This window comes from Sinocyclocheilus anshuiensis, unplaced genomic scaffold, assembly GCF_001515605.1.
Source record: "Sinocyclocheilus anshuiensis isolate Anshui unplaced genomic scaffold, SAMN03320099.WGS_v1.1 scaffold74, whole genome shotgun sequence".
NCBI classification, from domain to species: domain Eukaryota; kingdom Metazoa; phylum Chordata; class Actinopteri; order Cypriniformes; family Cyprinidae; genus Sinocyclocheilus; species Sinocyclocheilus anshuiensis.
In genome coordinates, this window is record NW_015546044.1 from 1,083,139 (window position 1) to 1,101,058 (window position 17,920).

The 17,920-nt window shown below is 38.2% G+C and overlaps 1 protein-coding gene across 1 annotated transcript in view; it reads left to right on the forward strand.

Annotated features, from left to right (window-relative positions):
* The first annotated feature begins 696 nt into the window (after positions 1 to 696).
* The window catches only part of LOC107698991 (thrombospondin type-1 domain-containing protein 7A-like), a 132,748-nt gene continuing 115,524 nt past the window's right edge, over positions 697 to 17,920 (forward strand). Inside the window, exon 1 of the mRNA XM_016500125.1 lies at positions 697 to 1,196. Coding sequence (XP_016355611.1) covers positions 1,046 to 1,196 — 151 coding nt within the window. The 5' untranslated portion in view covers positions 697 to 1,045. The remainder of the gene's footprint in view (positions 1,197 to 17,920) is intronic.

Genomic DNA, 17,920 nt, shown 5'->3' on the forward strand with positions numbered 1-17,920 from the left:
TATTCATATGAAGGGTTCATATTTTTAAATCTCTCTATAATGCTCTTTATACAACAGTTCCTGGAATTTGGTCATAATAGATTGACGACCTAGACTCCTAACATTTATGGAAAGGTGTGATTCCCCAGTCTGTTTCTGTAATGACTATGTATGCAGACAGTATCTCATAACACTCATAACACAGCACCCCTTCTATGGTTTGAATATCATCAAGGTCAGAGTGAGCTCACATTAAAGATTCATGAGGGGTTTTACTACTCTCATTCGGTTGTTTTTTGCCATCCTCTCTCTCTCTCACTATCCCCAGATTTGGACCCCCTCCCTTCACCTTTTCCCTTTCTCTCGCTTCTCTTTCACACTCACTACGATATCTTTCTTTTGCATCTCTTTATAGCTTTTAGTCCCAGCTGGTGCAAGTGACTCTGGTGTCTCTGCATCTAGCAACCAATCCCAAATCAACACACACACCACAATGATGCACGTGCTTCTTACCTCGGCCCCCAGCACCTATCCCAGTTCCCTATTGCATGAAGAATAGTGTAACCCTTGATTGCAGGGCAAAGTGATAACAGAGAGTGATTGCAGGTGGATGCTGGATTAGTAAAGGAGAGCGAGACTGTATGAGTAAGCGCGAGCGAGAGAAAGCGAGAGAGGAGGGGGAAATGGGAGGTGCTGTATCAGCCAGGCTGAGCCAGGACGCAGTAGCCGCACAAGCAGCGAGCTGAGCTGAGGGATCTATTGTTCCTCTAGCTTTTTTATTTTTTCTGCTCCACTCAGACCTCATTCTTCTCCACTGACCCAGAGAACACAGTGAAGAAGAAATAAAAGGAGGGAAAATAGAGGAGTAAGTTGAGAAAGATAGAGACAAGTGGATTACCCTTTCCTGGAGGAACCACGTACAGAAGAGTGAGAGGGACAATAGCAGGCACACTTTCCCCTGTGCCGCATCTTCTCGTGCATACATCTCCTGCTGAGTGTGTGTGTATCGTGTGGGTCTGTTTGGCCAGACTTGATCCGTGTGGATCTATCTAGCCGGGCTGAAGCCATGGGGCTGGCCAGCAGGGCAGCAGGAAGAGGGGGCACTTCAGCAAGGGCTCTTGCCACCCTCTTCAGAGTAGCTCTGATCTTTTTTGGGCTATGGGATGTCCAGACGCAAACAGTCGCCAACACAAAATCCACCTACATCTGGCAAACAGGTATGGCTGTTTTATCTAAGCACAAGTCTATACTGAAAATCTTAAATGTTGGTTGGTTTTTTGAGTGTGTTCTGTTGTGCTTAGAGACAGGCTTATGATGAGAAATTGATGCTGACTTCATGCCAGAGTCAAAATTAGATTGTCCCAGTGAAAGTACATTCATTGGAGGTTACTTTTAATAGGCTATGGTATAATGCATTGTGCATTTAGGGTAACGACATTTTATAAATAAGTCCCGGCTCGTAGTTCTTGTCAAAGCAGTGAGAATATTCAAGGATATGCTGTTGCTAAAGAGTGCTTTATATTTTCAGAATGTGTGGGGTGGTCTTCGATTCACTGGTAACACACCAAACTTTTATGAGATGTGTAACCCCCATAGTACATCCTGCAAAATAAGAGACATGGTTGATTCTCTAAAGGAAGCATGTACTTGATTTAGGTTGATTGTGCAATAATTAAGCACATGAATATTCATGCAACGCCTGTGAATAAGTAGTGAGCTTTCCAAAAGCAGCATGGTCAAAACAACTAGTGTGATGCCTTGAGAATACCTTGCCTACAAGGTTTTGTAGGTGAATACTGGAGATGTCTGAATTACCTGCAGAGTCATGCTCTGGTTAAGATAAGTGTTTAGTGGAATGTAAAGAAGGAGTCTTTTTCTCAGTGTTGTTAGTGAGTTATTTGGTTTTGTGGTAGTATCGGGATGCAGATTTGTCATGTATGGGACATCACCGGCAGTGGAAGTGGGGGATTGGAACAGGCTGAAGGGGGTGAATCTGTTTCGGGTACTTGTTGGGATGGGGAGGGGTAGGATGGGATGCTGAAATAGTTCCCCTGAACTGGCCACAGATCGATGGGTCATTTGGCCAGGATCTCAGGCGGGAATGGATGGAGAATCTGTGGATCAATGAAGAGGGTGCAGCGAGGCCACTGGTGTCCTGCTGGAGTTGATCAATGCACAGCTTCACGGCTGGACAGAATTTAGATTCTGCAGGATCAATGGTGAATTCTGAACTCTCTGGTCTAACTCAGAAGGAGCCTGATCAATATGTGGGGTGCAAATGTGGAAAACAAGGTGTTTAATAGTTCCATGGATCCAAGAAGTGGGTTTAGATTCTTTTAAGAGCACACTATAAAACATCTGATGTTTATTTGACAACTCTAATAATGTGAGGGTTCAAGGAGAGGTGGTAAATTTTAATGCTGTTCTGTCTGGCAAAGTGAATGTTACTTTTATTCTAGTATGTCTTTACGTTGTTCTTCTTGTCTTCTTCTTGTAGTGTTGTAGTGGTACTGGGAATATCATGGTGGTGTGGTGCAGTATCCTGCCCCCACTACTGTGACTGAGTGCAGGAGATTAAACATGGGGTGAGGGAGGACAAGCAGATTGGCTGAAGGAAATTAACCTACATACACCAGAGCCTCGCTTTTGCATTTCCCATAAATACACACATAGTAAGTCCTAAAACTGAACAAGTGTTTGGTAAGTGCTTGACCTCAGAATCCCATGCAATGCCATTTAAGCAAACCTCAAGCTTTCATGGGAACCATCCATCTCCTTCTGTTGTTGTTGTTGTTTTTTCTTTGCCTCCATAGTTTTCCTATAATTCACTCAGTTTTTTTAGTGTTTTGATATGCAGGGACAAGGGGTCAAAGCGGGAAGAGACTTGTGTGACAGCGTTAACCTGTCTGCAGGGCTCATATGGGACCAAATCAATTTTTTGATGAGAACACAATAACTTTTGTGGCTATGACAAATGGCCCTGGCAGTGTGCATCAGTACAGAGGCTGATGTTCACCAGTCAGCAGAGAGTTTATTGTTGGAAAAACATTCCCTGTAGTTCCCCTTGGGTGGCCCTACATGGAGAAGGGTGTCAGAAGCCTGGATTTGTTCTGTGGCAGCACTTTTGACACTTTTATCACTATGCAAAACATACTTTCATATTTAATCAGATAGAATCCATTTTTAATCTTTTGAGATATGTACCATGACAACACACTGTAGCTTTCAGTTCTCAAAACTACCTCCTCAGTTTTATTGAAACTAGGATACAAAATTACTTTGCTCTTCAGACAAATCAATACATCAACACCAAATATGGCCGCCATGTTTACATATCAATAACCAGTTGGGTTGCCAGAAGGATACTCATTTCACATTCAAAGGGGGTATTTCTGAAAGGCCCAGCAGCAAGAAACTCTTTAATTTTAGACTCTAAGAGTGGATGGAACCCTGCTGTCAATCATCTATAATTAATTTCAGTCCTGAAGGATTTGACAGTGCAGTTTGTTTTTACATGTCTGTGCAAAAGGATTGCACTCATTGTGCTAAACCGCTTTAAATCAACACCTGAGTCATACACTTCCTGCCCAATGCCACCTACAGAAGGCCTTTCTACGAATAATTTTACAAAAAGATTTGATTTGTGTCTTTGTTCTCCCACCCATATACACATACCTAATACACACTTGCACTATGAAAATGTATATTTCCTATTGAGGAATGTTGTGTTTGAGAAAGAAGTTACAGTGATTGTCACTTGCTCGCTTTCTCATCCCGTACATTTTTTTCTATCTGTTATGTCTTAGACACACACTTGAGTGCCAAGCTTGTCTCTGAGGGGCTGAGCTGAGCAGTGGCATGCTTTATTGCATAGCGACTTTTCTGATGAAGATATAAATAGCAGACAGGTTGAGCCATGGAGCAGCTGAGTTCCAGCTCTAGATCCATGCTACAGTCGCTAATAGGAGAAAACCTGGTTTGACAGTGCAGTTTGTTTTTACATGTCCCTGTTTTCAGGGCTGTGAGGCTGTATTTGAAGACTCTAGGGAAGTGTCTGGCCCAGTTTATTGCCTTTTATCTTCCAATTTTACACTGTAAACAGTACCCCTTTTTAACACCATTGCTGTGAAGGCCATATTGGGATCATGACTTCATTTTGTAGATTTTATTGCAAACAAGTCTTGGGTTTTGATGCTGCTTTGTATTGCTTTCACTTCCAGGAGTTTACCTCTGTATGACCGTCACTCTCCGGGGCCTCTATATGGGCCATTCCCTGCCCTACAGCTGCCTGAAATAGTACATACACACTGATCTTAATCGACAGGGCTGAACTCTCTCCCCGGTCAGCATTGTGCCTAGTGGTGGCGTACATGTGGGAGGAAGCTATTGAGTCTGGCAGGACCCTTCCCCCATTCACCCCACCCATGCTGTCCAGCATATGAGATGCCTTTTATTCCCTCTGAATGTGTGAATCTGCCTTTACTGCCCAATTCACTAACGTCCACCCTTCTGTTTCCTTCTATCAGCAACGTTCACCTTCTCCTTCAGCATTCTTTTCTTTAGGTCAACCTTTGACCCTGTGGTTAAAGAGGTCTTGGAAGGGCATGTCAGTGCAGGAGAACATGGGGTATCTATCGGTGGCAGGAGGCCAAGTGTCAAGCGGTTAATTTGAACATTTTCACTCAGCCAGACTTTAATACCAAAGATGCCACCTGAGGACTGAGCAGCAAGACTCTCTTTAGGCCCCAGGATCCTGGGGAAAATGCATCCATGAGCATCTCGGCTTTCTCAGTGTCCTCTGATATGGCTAATCATGGGGAAAAACAGAGAAGGAAAACATATGGAAGTGCACAAACATTCCCTAGGCAATCAAGCTGTAATTATGCCAAGCCATCAGCCTGAATTTTGTGTGCCGAGTTAGACGCAACCATTATAAGGAGGGATGAAATTGAGTTTTCTTTCAGATTCATCAAGTGAATTTTACAAAAAGATTTGATTTGTGTCTTTGTTCTCCCACCCATATACACATACCTAATACACACTTGCACTATGAAAATGTATATTTCCTATTGAGGAATGTTGTGTTTGAGAAAGAAGTTACAGTGATTGTCACTTGCTCGCTTTCTCATCCCGTACATTTTTTTCTATCTGTTATGTCTTAGACACACACTTGAGTGCCAAGCTTGTCTCTGAGGGGCTGAGCTGAGCAGTGGCATGCTTTATTGCATAGCGACTTTTCTGATGAAGATATAAATAGCAGACAGGTTGAGCCATGGAGCAGCTGAGTTCCAGCTCTAGATCCATGCTACAGTCGCTAATAGGAGAAAACCTGGTGGTGGTGGGAGTGAAAGATAGAGAATAAACAAGAACAAAAGACTGTTTGTCATCTTAGTTGATTCTTTGGTGGTGCGCTAAATTTTCACAGCGTGCTTGGATAAATGCATTTGAGCTGATGATCGCTGTCTCGCACACAATGAAACACCTGCAGCTTTTGGCATGGGTGGCACAAGTTGGCAATGAAGCAGAAACGAAATAATGCCTCTCTGATAGGTAACCTCAAGGTTTATTCTGATTTTAATTATAGTGGCAGACAAAAAAATTAGGGATGCTCCGATCCGCCTTTTTTGCCTCCGATACCGATTCCGATACCTAGGGTTCGGTATTGGCCGATACCGATTCCGATCCGATACCAGTGAAGTTTTTTTCCCTCATTTAAATAAATGTAGAATTTATATATCTCTGTGTGTGGAAATGATAATCATTCTTTCACAATCTACTAGATACAGACTACTTCATTATAAAGAAAAATAAAATAAACAAATATGAAAAAATATAGGCCTATGTATATTTATAATCTGGCTTCAGAAGTAACACAGAATAATTCGCACAATCTGAAAAAAAAATTAAAAATCTCGGATTTGGATCGGCTCTCTCTGACCGATCCCCGATCCAAGAAAAATGGCACTATCGGAGCCGATACCCGATATGAATATCGGATCGGCACATCCCTAAAAAAAATCGTTATGGATGAATGACAGTTTCTTCATTAACAATCCTCACACACCCAGTTACAATGAATTCACACACACACACACACACACACACACGCAAATTGCACCTCGTTCACCACTGGGAGTCTGATGTGAAAGCTGAGTGTAATAAGTGAGTTTGGGCGTGAGTGGGGCTTTCTTGTCTGTCTAATCAGCTAACCATAATCTGACTTGACCTTTTAGAATCCATTAAGTGTCAAGATCGAATGCCAAGTTATAGGAAGTGCCAAATCTGTAAAGTATCAAGCTAGCTAACTATGAAAATTGTGAGTATTACAGAGCTGTATCCATCACAAAAGACTTCTCTCTGTGTGTGAGCATTTATTTTACCACAATTCAAGGTGTGCATTTTTTTTCCTTTGGCTTCACCCTTAATCAAGGCATTATAATTTCAAAAAGAAGAAGGAAAAAATATATCAAATGTAAGAAACATTAGCTGAAGCAGCAGTGTGTTGATGTTGAAAGGTTAGCACCTCTCCACTCCAGTGGCAACTTGTCAAGTATCTACTTATTCTGCCACCCACTCAGCACCTTTTATCTTCACATCCACACACTTACATTCTTATTTCCACCTCTTTTATGCTTAACATGCAAATGTGTCATTTATAGTGGGGATGGGTGGGACGTGTCCCCATCACTTTTTATCAAGGCAGATTTTGTCCACAATACTTTATGAAATTGTTTGCAACAGTGATATCTAACACAGAAAAAACATCTCCATTTGTAGAGCTGGAGTTAATGTTATTGTGTGTTGTCAGTTGTGATTTGGCGCTGAATTTGAATTTGTTTATATTTTGCAGAGTTGTTGTTGCAGTTGTCATCAGCAGCAGAAAGGGGAAGTGTTTTTATTTTTTTTTTTATTTCTGTATTTATTTATTTATTTATTTTCCTGTAGACACATACCCATTCCACTCTAATCACAAGCTAATCAATGCATGTCTCCAACAAAATACTGGGGTTGAAATTTGGGCAGTGCTTACAGGTGAATCTCTGCCAGAATTCTGTGAAAATCTATTTTTCATATCAATTATTTTTTCCTGATGTTTTAATAACCTAGTTGAGATACTTTTGTTTGCTCTTCTTTTGGGAGCTTAAAATATATAATTTTCTGGGAAATAAAAGCGAGAACACAAACATTGGTGAAAAGGGAGAGAACATTTTATCCATGTAATTTTTCATGGCCAGGTCTGCAGGGCTTACTGTAAGTGAGTTACCAGGGACCCTCAATTCATCATAGTTACGCCGCACGCTCAGTCATACTCCCTGATGGAACTGCCCCCAGACTTCCATTTTCCCACAATGCATCATTACACAGTGCCTACCTGCTTTGCTTCATTGCTTGTTTTGTATTCAGGGGCTGAAAGTGTACTGAAAGTGAAACTCTCTAATGTAAATTTATGTAAAATGATTGTATGAGACCATCAGCTTGAAACAAAATACAACCTGAGGATCTTGGGAGAGCCACATATGTGGATGCTCGATGGTTTATAGATGAGGTTATTCAAAAACATTATTTAGAGCATCCTAAGAAGATTTGTAAATTATAGCCTATTGAACTACGCCATAATGTATACTGTGTTTTTGTATTCAGGGGCTGAAAGTGTCCTGAAAGTGAAACTCTCTAATGTAAATTGATGTAAAATGATTGTATGAGACCATCAGCTTGAAACAAAATACAACCTGAGGATCTTGGGAGAGCCTCATGTGACAGTATTGCAAGTGTTCAGAATACTTCACTGAGAATGATAGTGCTTCAGTCACATTTACTATGCAAACTCCTCCATATAATGCAGTCAGTATGTGAGTGGTTATGAGAGATCAGTGTGTCTTGACAAGTAAATTTGGTGGAAAATTTGGGGGAAATGTCTGTTATTGTTTCAGAATGGTTCAATTATTGGGATTTCACAGTAATCCAACCAACTCCTAATCTTTATGCCGATGCTTTCACACATATACACACACTGCACCTTATGTAGTTTAAATTGCAGTTTAAATATAATGTTAAGTCTCTAAAGAATTACATTAAGATATAATATTTAAAGTGCATGAGATGAAGAAAAATAGTCTGTGTGACAGAGAAAGAGACTGTTTACAATAATCTAAATGGCAAGGCTTTAGACTAAGTCTGGCATTACTCATATGTGGATGCTCGATGGTTTATAGATGAGGTTATTCAAAAACATTATTTAGAGCATCCTAAGAAGATTTGTAAATTATAGCCTATTGAACTACGCCATAATGTATACTGTGTTTGTATTGCAAGACACTACACCTTTAATAATACTGAAAATGGTCATGTCTATACAGGGTTGAGTATGTGTAATTTATAATTTTCCCATAGGCACACATGGATGTTTCCATAATATTCTCATAATCTTGTTATGCAGTATTGCGTATGATGCTATTTGCGATTGTTTGCGATGTCCAATGCCTCATCCACAGCTGTGGCAGCACACAGAGCAGCCCATGGATGATTCATGACTCACAATTGTCCTGTTAAATATGCTTTACTGGAGAGTTTTCCACTCACAACATGGAGTAGTTGTACATCAGATCATTTTTATAGTGTTTCTAAAGCATCTACCAGCAAAAAAAGCTTTTTATAGCTAATATTGGAGGTTTTAGTTTTGGTCCCTACTGTTAACTAATTGCACAGTCCAATCCATCCTGTCAGGCACATAGCAGGGCACATTTCTCCAGTGTGCCAGCTCGTAAATTTAATTTGTGACATTGACATCAAATGTGGTGTGCCATATTTGAATTCACACAAGCTTGCATGCTGGAGAAAGGTGCCATGCTACATCCCTGACAGGCTAGTCAACACATTTCTCCAGTGAACATCAAATCTCTGCATATTGCGGTTGAAGATGCTTTTGTATTTTGCAACATTCAAATTGCTACACAGCAGCAATGTTTTGATGGTGAAATTATAATTATGGTACAATAAAACATGGTAACTGGGAACTCACTGGAACTGAGAAAATGGCTTATTTGAATAGATTTTATATGAAATTTTAACACATTTTCAATTAATCTGAGCAAAATAAAGAGAAACTGGTTTGTCATAGGACTGATTATAGTCTAAACCACGATTTTGCTAATAACTCAGTTAAATGTGTAGCCAGTGCCTTTGTATGGCAGTGCCATGCTCCTTCTCCAGCTGTCTCATTCATTCCCTTCTTTTTTTGCTGTCCTCTGCAGACATCTGCCTTTCCACTTCATTTCCCCACCAGTCCTTCTGCAGTCACCCTCTATTTCAGATTGGATGTTGTTTTGCTGCAGGTGCTGTCTGGAAAAGTGTCCAAGAAACTACTGAACTGAGACATGTTTCTGTGTCATTTGTCAATGAGGCGATGGAACAGGTTTAATGAAATCTGATGTTATGTTCTGACAACACTCGTCTCAATAGGGAAATGCAGGGCATATGTATACGAATTGAGGCTGATGTCCCTCTACCAAGGTTATTCAGCCTAGCCATTCATTCCTGGAAACCTATGTGAAGTTTTAAGGCCTAGTTGATTGTTTACAGTCAGGACTGGTAAATGACGTCACCATGGTCTGTACAGTGCCTTGATCTTTAAAGTGCTGTAGTTTATTATCTGTTGAATGTCCAGGCAAACATGACAGATATTGTTTGTTTTGCATTACTTTCTCTCATGCTCTGTGAACTAAAAGGCAATCAGGTGTCGCTTTGACTTTGCGTTCTTTTACAAACCAGTTGGTGAGTTTAATCACTATACACACTAAAATGTCAGACATTTGTTGTCATTGAATTGCATTTGCTGAGTGAATTTCGTTATCAAGCTCTTTTTCCCGAAAGTATAATCAGTTATGGCCCGCAGCAGGTTGGCTTCAGTCCATTCAGGAGCTTGATTGCTCAACTGTGTATTGTTGAGCTCTATCCACATCTCCACATTTCCTCAAGAGCAGCACTGGATGAGTCTCTCCAGATCTGATCATCAGCATTCAGGAAGTGTTTGTGTGTGATAGATGCAAGTCACACTACGTAGTGCCCTTTGCCAGTAGCCCTGACAGTTTTGAAGGTTGTAATGAGGCACAGGATGACTGAAATGTTGAGGTGATTCATGTATATGATGGAGAGTTACACATTCATGTGCTGGCTGACATGGCAGTTGTCTTGGATAGTTTTCGATAATAGCTTTTGGTAGCCTATGACACATGTGCTATTTGCTGTCAGCTATGATTGAGTTATTCTGTGAGTATAAGAGTCTAAGATAAGTTAGTGTGTAGTGTTTGTCTGACAACATTTGTGGTTTTGTTTTGTGTTTGGTTTTGAGTCTAATTTGTTCCCTTGGTGTCATTGTTTTTTGTATAAAACAAAACACTTTACTCATCTCTTAATTTTTTTAGTTAAATCGCGGGAACGAATAAATACTGTGCTCTTACATTTTAACTAATATGAAGGTACGATTTTTATAAAAAGTGATCTACAATTTCTTTAATTCATGGACATTATATTTTTTGCCATATCATGAGCAGGGCTGTTTAGTATATACCGGAATAGATGTGTCATAAAAAGACAAATGTACGTAAACTGCTGGAATCATTTAATTATTAGGGACCGAGCACCGATGGTGTGAGGACCCTGTTAGAATTGCTCTGTTTCTTCTTCTTCTTCTTCAAAATGAATCACATTTTTGAGTGCCTAAACATTCTCTAAAACTCATGAAACTTTGAAAACGCATCAGAATTGGTGAACATTTACGTCTGATATGGGTTTCAGAAGTGGGTGTGGGAAAATGGCTCGATAGCGCCACCTATGCACTTTCAACGAAGTGCCCCTCAAGCTATGGTTTGTGTACATGTATGGAATTTGGTAGATACATGTAACGCACCAATACCTACAAAAAAGTCTCTTGGAGCAAAATCCAAAACTCAACAGCAAGTCAGTTATTTAGAATTTTCTCAGCAAATTTTGTGCTGTTTTTGCCGTTTTCAGGCATTGTATTTTAACGAACTCCACCTAGAGACTTAATCAGATCAACACCAAATCTGGTCAGTGTAATCTAAATCCCTTTGTGATGTTACATTGCAAAACATTTAACATCAGGAGGTGGAGGTGGCTCCGGGTGTGAGGACCCTTTCAATTAAATTTAAGTTTCAAACGTTTTATCTGTGATGAAATAAACAAACTAAATATGCACACCTCAAATACTGGCTAATACTGTACAGTAAAAAGTAAGCACTTTTCATGCACTGTCATCACTGTAATATTTCACTCTAACAAATACCTGAAACATTTAGCCTATATGATGAAAAAATAGTTGAGATTTAATGTTATAATGCTATATTATTATTGCTATTAAACTATACGTTTACTACAAGTATAACTATAAGTATTTATTTCATTATTTTTATCTTCATTCACAAGTATATGGTAACACGCATATTACTAGCATATTGGCATGCAAGCATATTACTAGCATATTGGCCACTTATAAAGCACATGTTGTACATGACCATATTCTACATCTTCAATACCCAATACCTAAACTTAACGACTACCTTACTAACTATTAATAAGCAGTAATTAGGAGTTTATTGAGGCAAAAGTTGTAATTAATAGTTAAAATAAAGTGTGACCATAGATTTATCTTTATATTTATTTACTTATTTGCACATTTGAAGTTGCTCCTCATGACATGCACTGCATTTTGCAAAAAAATAAATGAATAAATAAATAAACCGTAAAAAAATGGAAGCACTTTGAAACAAGAATGAGGTCAGACAGTCGTGGACACACTTGTTGAAAAAGAACATTGTGGTGTAATACGGATGGTTAAATTCACAGTGATGGGGATTGTAACGCTATTTCAGTCAGAGCCTTTCACGACAGAACATGGACAAAATAATAAAGCTTGTTATAAATGTTTTGTACATAGAGGGAGCAATCAGCAGAGAGAAGTGGACCGCGCTCACTAAACACCCATCATCCAGTGTGGCGGGAGAGTTGGTGCGTGAATGATGAAGTGTTCGTCACTCTCATTACAGTGGGACACAATAACACAGCCCTTCCTTTCGCCTTCAGTTCTCTCCATGCCACCAACTACAATTCCAGCTGTCCTTCGTTTTAATGGAACAGCACGGACAGCCCAAGAAAAATGAAGTCTACATGTCTACATACTACATCAGATCTCTCATTGTCAGAGAAGCCCATGGGGAATCTAAAGCCAATTTTCAAGGAAGAAAAAATCAAACTAACATGAAACAAACAAGTAAACAACCGTAGCTCAATCAACTGTCCATTTCTTTCCTTTGAAGTTCAGCCTCATTAGAAAGGGAAATAAGCGAAAAGAGCCATGAAAAAACTGTGCAGCATCAGCAGAACTCAGCAGGCAGAGAGAAGGTGATCCCTGTTTCCACCACATTCACCATCCCATAGTTTGACTGGAACAGCAGGTGCCCTGTTATAGATGCAGTTTGGAATGTCCTTTTTATGTGTGAGTGTGAAGGGGAGAATCTGTGTTGGAATGGTCTTTGTGAGAAGTATCTTTGGATCTTTCTTTTGATGAATGACAGTCTATTCTGTGGAACTCAAACAAGATATAGAGGTTATTCTCTAGGGTTCCTTTGAAGTCAAGCTCTTCCATACATTGACCAACACTGAATTGTTTATTTATTTATTGTTTTAAACTTATTGATTTATTTATTTTTTATGTTGGGGTCACATTTGTTGAAATTTTGACCAGTAGATAGACTGTTTTTGTTTTGTCTGATGATGATGATTATAATAATAATAATAATAATAATTCAATTATTTATTATTTTAGTAGTAGTAGTAGTAGTAGTAGTAGTAGTACAATGATCAAAATAGTAATATCTATATTATTCTATACATAGTTTTATTATTGACAATAATAATAATAATTAAAATAATTAAATCTGTATTACTTTGTTTTCAAACAAAGAATTGAATTTTACCATCGCAATTTATCAAGAAATTATACATAACATACATTTTATTAAAATGCATAAAGACATTATTTTTGTGTTCTTGAAAATAGTATACTTTTGATTTAGAAAATATAATTTCTCAATGTTGCAGGGATGTTTAAAAAAAACATTATAGAAAATAGAGTCATTATAAATCCTTAATATAATGAATTTGAATGATCAAAATAGTTGTGTGTGTGTGTGGTCTGTTTTGCATTTTCCAAGTTACATTAATAAAGCTTGTTATACCTTTTGTATAAGAAATTATGTTAAATTCATATTATTTTTATACTATATATTAATTATAAGAAATTATTTAGCACCAATATATATTGTGCATCCCCACTGTCAATGATAACAGGGCATTGTTTTTGTGTGTGTGTGTGTGTGTGTGTGTGTTATGTGTAGGTATATTAAAATCTGTTGATAATTGCATTTCTTTGTTCCTTACTCAACCATTCTTTTCTTCCCCTCTCCTTGTCTAATTTTAAAGCTGCAGTCCGTAACTTTTTTTGTGTTCAAAATGTACAAAATGTATATAATAAGCGAGTACACCATGAATCCATTTTCCAAACCGTGTTTTTGGCTTGTCCTGAATCACTACGGTACACCTATAATAAGTGTTTATATTCTGACTATTTTAGACTGGTTCGGGTATGTACCGCTGCGGAGTAGCCCAGCACCTGCGTGATGCGCCATAGACATAAACAGAGAGAAGTAGCTCCGGCTACAATGTTCTTTCGCAAGACGCACACAGTTCTGTTTATTAACCACTAGAGCACCAAAAGTTACGGACTGCAGCTTTAAATGATTGTGAATGGTGGGTTTTTGTTTTGTGTGTGTGTTTATTTATATGAGGTACACAGCTGGCTCTTGAGTAGTGCTCATTATTTCCTGTGTTTTTATTGCTGGCGTACTAAGTACTTCACATTGACTGTTGAAACACTGCCCAACTTATTGCCCTCCTCTTATCTCCTTCAGATTTCTAACTGAAGTGTCTGATTCATTTATTGTTGATTGCACTTCTTTAAGCCTGAAAAAGACATTTAACTCTTGTGGTCCAATTAAGCAGCTGCATGAATGGTAGCAAAAGCTATTCTTCTGGTTGACTCATAAGTTATATTCTTTTATGAAGGCGTTGTGCTCTTATTTAGTGTGTGGCTTCTTTTATTTTTCCCCTGTACACTGGTTCATCCGCTGCATAGCCATGTGACTTTGCTCTGAGATGTTAAAGGAAATGTGAGCTGTGTGAGGAAGCCTCTGCTACTCATTTGATTGTATCCTAAAAGGAAACAGTTGTAGAATTGGTTAGCATACAGGTTTTTTGTTTTTCATTGCAGGATATAGTAATATGAATGATTATAACATTAAGATTTTAAACAAATATTAAATAGAGAGTTAGAAAGTATGTGATAAACCTAATAAAAAGGTCCCGTGGTGATATTGGGGGTGTGTGGGGTGTGAGCTTGCTGAGGTTGGTTTTAGCTGTCATTCATCTCTGGCTGAAATGAAACCACCAGCTCCCTCACTGAGTCCCAGCCCCCTCTAACCGTGACCATCATCTCTGAGGAGTGATTAATGCATTGTGGGTAATTCTGGTTTGCTTGGATAATTGAGCACAGACCTGGAAGTAGCCAAACCAAATTTAGTGTGGTTTGAGGTTTTGCTAAAACCATCTCTGTTTATGTAAGAATAAAGTGCTTGGTTGTTGTGACTCTTTTGTCATCAAGATTTGAAGGGATGTTTTTTTAGAAATGGTTTTACTCAAAGCTGTAGTCAACGGCAAAAATATCTTCCTTTTTAACCTAATTTTTGGACCATCCAGTCCAGTTTCATAATTTCATCCCAGATCTTCAAACTGTGTGATGTTTGCAGAGTGTAGGTTGTTCTTTGCATGTGAGAAGTCGTCTAATTTGAATGTTTTGTTGCGCTCTTACATATGCGGTCTGAGAAGTAATCCAAGTACAGACCCCACAAGTTCCCAGCAGCAATGAAAAAGATATCACTACAATTTAATTATCACCCAGTTAACACCTTCTGACCATATGCACACAACTCACTATCAGTGCACTCTGAGTGTGTTTCAAACCTCAGAGGAGAGCTGGGATTCAGTCTCTCTCTCCTCTCTTGCTCTCTCTCAGCTCTTTGATCTTGGGATGATGACAGTTGAACATGAGGCTTTTACCATAAATTGCATCCAGCCACAGCAATTCTGACATGTTCATGAGAGTGCACCACCTCCTCTCCATTTCACCAACTCTAGCTGAAGTCAAATATACCCCTCATGAGTGTGCATCATGACTGAAGTGTCTCGAAGAAAATTTAAGTTGTTCTTTTCCAAAAACATCTATCTATCTGACTGTCTGTCGTTATTTCTATCATTCTGTTTAAATTAAAAGCCATATAGATATAGGTAGTGTATGCGGATAGATGGTGCCTTACTGATGGTCTTGTGTCTGAATGAGAGACAATCCCTGCATTAATTTTCCAGTGGAAAATCAAGAGTCTTAGTTGTTTCAGCAGCAAAGGGATGGATTAATGCCATTAGTTCTGAAATTAAATGTCTGACAAATGCATACTTTTAGCCGTGCATTGTATTGCAGTCTATCCTTAAGCAATTCAATGCCATATAATTGCACCCATTGATGTTAATTAGATAGAAACAGGAACGCAGAATAGCAGTAATTGAGAGAGAGACAAAAACAAGGTGATTATGAGGCACTCATTTGCATATTAAGGACATTCTATTGTATGTTTTAAAATGCTAGAGAATTCAGCAGTGCATTGTCTGTGAAAGAGGCAATTGTATGTACTGTACTTGATTTTTTTTTTTTTTGAGATTGTATGCTTCACCAGAGGAAATACTGAAACATGATCTTGACTATTCATTTTGATATTCTTTGTTTTACTGCCCTGTCTGCCACTTCCATTAGGGTCACTGAACCATTGTAACTTGAGGCCGCAGAAGCTATTTCCCTCTTCAGGACATGAAATGACACTCCAGCATTAAATATTAACATTGGTTATTTTCTGACTGTCACAGTGGCCCCTTTAAAACCAATTTGTCTGAGCATGAATTTATCATCGAATCCCGATAGTGTCAAAAAATCTCTCGGGCTGAATGCAAAAAAGATGTCTCGGAACCCGCTCTCAGCCAATAATAGAGATAGCAGGCCGTCGCTTCATGCATTGTAAGAAGAGATAAGGTAATCAGATGAAAAAAGTATGTGACTTGTCATGCTTGACAGTTTTTACATTATTGCTATTCAAACAGCCCTTTAATAAAAAACAGAGTCCATCTTTTAATAGTTGGAGAGAAAATGTCAGGGATTTCTTGCCAGCTATTTATTTTCAGTTCACTGGTTTATTTATTTGTTATTATTATTTATTTATTTTATTATTCTTATAGCTTGAAATGTATGGAGGACCAAACCTGCAGAAATTAAAAATAAATAAATAAGCAAATAAATAAATAAAATGTGTGTATAAATACACGTATTCTTGTTTAAATACATATATAAATAATTAAACGTGTGATGAAAGTAGTCAAATAAATAAAATAAATTGGTGACCAAATGGAAAATGTTTAAGGAAATGCTAAACTCATCCTAACTGTTTTCTTTTAATCACTCATTTATTTCTGAATGTAGTTCCACATTTATTTTTCCTCTGCACAACATGCTAATGACAGGGTGTCAACCATGGACTTGGTCGGGTCTTGTGATAGCTGGGGGCGCGGCTTTCCCGCTGACAGGAGATGCATGGTGTAAATCCAGTATAGCCTAGTAAAGTCACTTTTGCCGTTCAACAGAGCAAGATACATAGAAAAACTGAGCCGTATTGTCCGTACAGTATCTGTGACTTTACAAATGACCCAACGGAATGGCCAGAGGTGTCATTTTCCGGCATTCGATATTCGCAAATCTAGGGACCGTCTCTAAAGTTACAATACGATATTGGTATACACTTTACTAACTTCAATATCATTTGAGGAAAATTACTTACAGTAACACAACCAACTGTGAAGTGTTCTTGTAGTTCTCAGTTATAATGCACACCTTTTAGATTTTTATTAAAATAAACTGTCAAATCATATATAAATTTGTTGTTTATTTCACTACCGAATGGGCTCAAACACAAAATATATATCATAATTTAAAGCTCAATAGCATTTGAGGAGAATGACTCACAGTCATAAAACCAACTGTAAAGTGTTCATGTAGGTGTCAACTATAATGCACACCTTTTAGATTTTTGATATTTATTAAAATAAACAGTAAATTCATATCTACACTGTAAAAAAAACTTATGTAGAAATTACAGTAACTAATTGGCAGCAGTTCGCTGGTAACTTAATGTAACTTTATTTTGTAGCAAAAATACTGTATTTTATTTTACCGTGTCATTTAACTTGCTGTAAATGTATTTACAGTGTAATATTGTTTAACTGTAAAATATTTTATTATTGTATTGATTTTTTGGTCCTTTCTTGAGTAATGCATTTTAAAACAATATAAAATATACTGTTATACTGTAAAGTTTACTGTAATTGGTTTGCTTCACTTTTCAGTTACTGTAAAACTATATGCACAAATTGTAAAATTAGCAGCACTTCCAGTCAACCTTTTGAGCCCTCTTAAACTGGCTGTCTCTGTGTAACTTCATATTTTTAATTTTCCCCTACCTACCTCCCCCACCCAAACCTGAAACTTTACATTAAAGAACTATAATACATTAGACTATTTGCAGAATTTAAAACTATTTACGTAGGCAGCACTTCCAGTCAACCTTTTGAGCCCTCTTGAACTGGCTGTCTGTCATTGGAAGGCACATGAAACCATGTAACGAACTGCTGCCAGTTAGTTACTGTAATTTCTACAGGATGTTTTTTACAGTGTAGATATGAATTTACAGTTTATTTTAATAAATATCAAAAA